Raw genomic sequence first — 2203 nt, forward strand, 5'->3', positions numbered from 1 at the left:
ACAAAAGAAGAGGTAGTAGGTATCACTCTGTAGCTAAAGGAGTAAGAACACAGGATGCTATTAGACTTTTCTCCTCCCCCTCTCACTTCCATGATTCAGATGTTTTAATACATTGCTATTTAGTTTTTGGAGACTGGTCACCATAGAGACTGTTACTACCTTCCATTTTACTGTATATAGTGGAGGAAAGATCATTAACTTATCTTTGGATATCAGCACCTCCACATATCCAATCCATCTTCTTTCCTAATTGATTCATCACAAGAAGGACCCAAGTAGTGAAATTCGTGACACAAACTGTTTGCCTCTATTTAAGCCATAGCTCTGGGTAACTGGCAAGTAACTGTCTTTAAAGCATCTTATAAATTCCAACATAGCGTTGCCCATCAGCTGGTATTTCACTAGTTTGTCTAGTAAATTACCAAAAAAACAGTCATTTGCTTTGTCTATTATGGTTAATTTTTATTTTATGTTTTAAATTTTATTAATCCTTCAGAGAACTCATGCACTTTTGTGGATGCAGATTTCTGAAAATATGCCATAAAAGCTATCAAGTAATTCCCCTTTTAAAAGCATATTTCTGATCCTTGGAGTTTATTTAAATTAACTTTATTTTTAAAATAACTGTAATAAAGACCTTTCATTCATTAGGTAGACCATGTTTAAAAAACATACATAGATTCATGGGCAAGTAATACAATGTAAGATGTAGATCCAGATGTGCCAAATGACTAACATCATAAATGCATTGAAATGTCAAAGTTCACATCATCTGGTCTTATGGGAAAAGATACTTGGCTGACTCATGTACTTTTTTATAGTTTCCTTAATCTCTTTATTCCTCAAACTGTAGATAATGGGGTTGAAAAATGGGCACAAAACTGTGAATGCCAAGGCAGTGGCTAAGTCCCAGATTAAGGAGTGAGTGTCAGAGAAACGGAGGTATGTGAGTCCCACTGTACTAAAGAATAGTGAAACCACTGTCAGGTGGGAGGCACAAGTAGAGAAAGCTTTACGACGACCTTCAGCTGAACGGATGCGCAGGACTACCACCATAATACCAGCATAAGAGAGGAGGATGAAGAATATGTCTGCAACTATCTCCATAGCATGGATCACATCAACCACCTGGATCATGAGAATGGCCCGGGTGTCTGTGCAGGCCAGACGGAGAAGTGGGAGGAAGTCACAGAAGATATGCTCCAGGTGATTGGAGCCACAGAATGGCAGTGTGGAGATCCACACGACCTCAGGCAGGGGTGTGATGAAGCCACAGACACAGCAGACCAGGGTCAGCTGGATGCACAGTCGGGGAGTCATGATGGTCGGATAATGAAGGGGTTTGCAGATGGCCAAATAGCGATCAAAAGCCATGGCTCCCAAAAGGCACATTTCACTGATGCCTGTGGAGTGGAAGAAATACAATTGTACCATACAGACATTAAAGGAAATCTTCTTCTTCTCACTTAGCAGGCTTGACAGCATGAGTGGGATACAGGTTGAGGTAAACCAGATCTCCAGGAAAGAGAGAGTACTGATAAAGAAATACATAGGGGTGTGGAGGTGAGCATTCAGCTGGACAACCATGATGATGATCAGGTTCCCAATGAGGATGAATGCATAGACGAACAACAGTGGGACGAAGCAGGTAACAGCATCTCCCCAGTCCCTGGGGAATGCAGAGAAGATAAACTCTTGGGCAGTGGTCCAGTTGCTGTTCTCCATCTGAAGAAAGTACAAGAGGATAAAGGATTCTAACTTTACAGGACTTTTGAAAACAATTTACCTTTGGTCAGTCAATGCTCTATGTGAAATGCATTATAAATTAATCTGGTGGATTCAAAGTTCCAGATATGGCACATATATACTATATGTGGAGTGGTATAGAATAAAGTTAAGACCAAGCCTCAATTCTGGGAAAGCTCACACTCTAATGCGGGAAAACTATCTAATACAGATGCATAAATAAACTGCAAAAACCTATTGAAAGTAATAGAGATGAAAACAAAGATGAAGAGGATTAACAAGGAGCAGCTAGAAGAAGATGTATTCATAAGTTCCGAGAGGATAGCGAAAGGATTGAAGTGTTCCCTTTTAGACATTGCTTATGCTCTCCACAGTCACAGTTTATGCTCCCTTTTCCTCTATACTTGTTACAAACTTTCTTTGAGTGAAGGTGTGGAGTATTAGGAAAATAGTATTA

The 2203-nt window shown here is 39.9% G+C and overlaps 1 protein-coding gene across 1 annotated transcript; it reads right to left on the minus strand.

Moving 5' to 3' along the window:
* Positions 1-768: 768 nt before the first annotated feature.
* Positions 769-1725, minus strand: LOC138141926 (olfactory receptor 6K2-like). Its single transcript, XM_069062816.1, has one exon. The coding sequence runs from the start codon at positions 1723-1725 to the stop codon at positions 769-771; it is 957 nt and encodes a 318-aa protein (XP_068918917.1).
* Between the last annotated feature and the right edge of the window lie 478 nt (positions 1726-2203).

The sequence above is a fragment of the Petaurus breviceps genome, unplaced genomic scaffold, assembly GCF_028583685.1.
Source record: "Petaurus breviceps papuanus isolate PSGF00001 unplaced genomic scaffold, PetGlider_PUasm1.0 90510, whole genome shotgun sequence".
Taxonomy (NCBI): domain Eukaryota; kingdom Metazoa; phylum Chordata; class Mammalia; order Diprotodontia; family Petauridae; genus Petaurus; species Petaurus breviceps.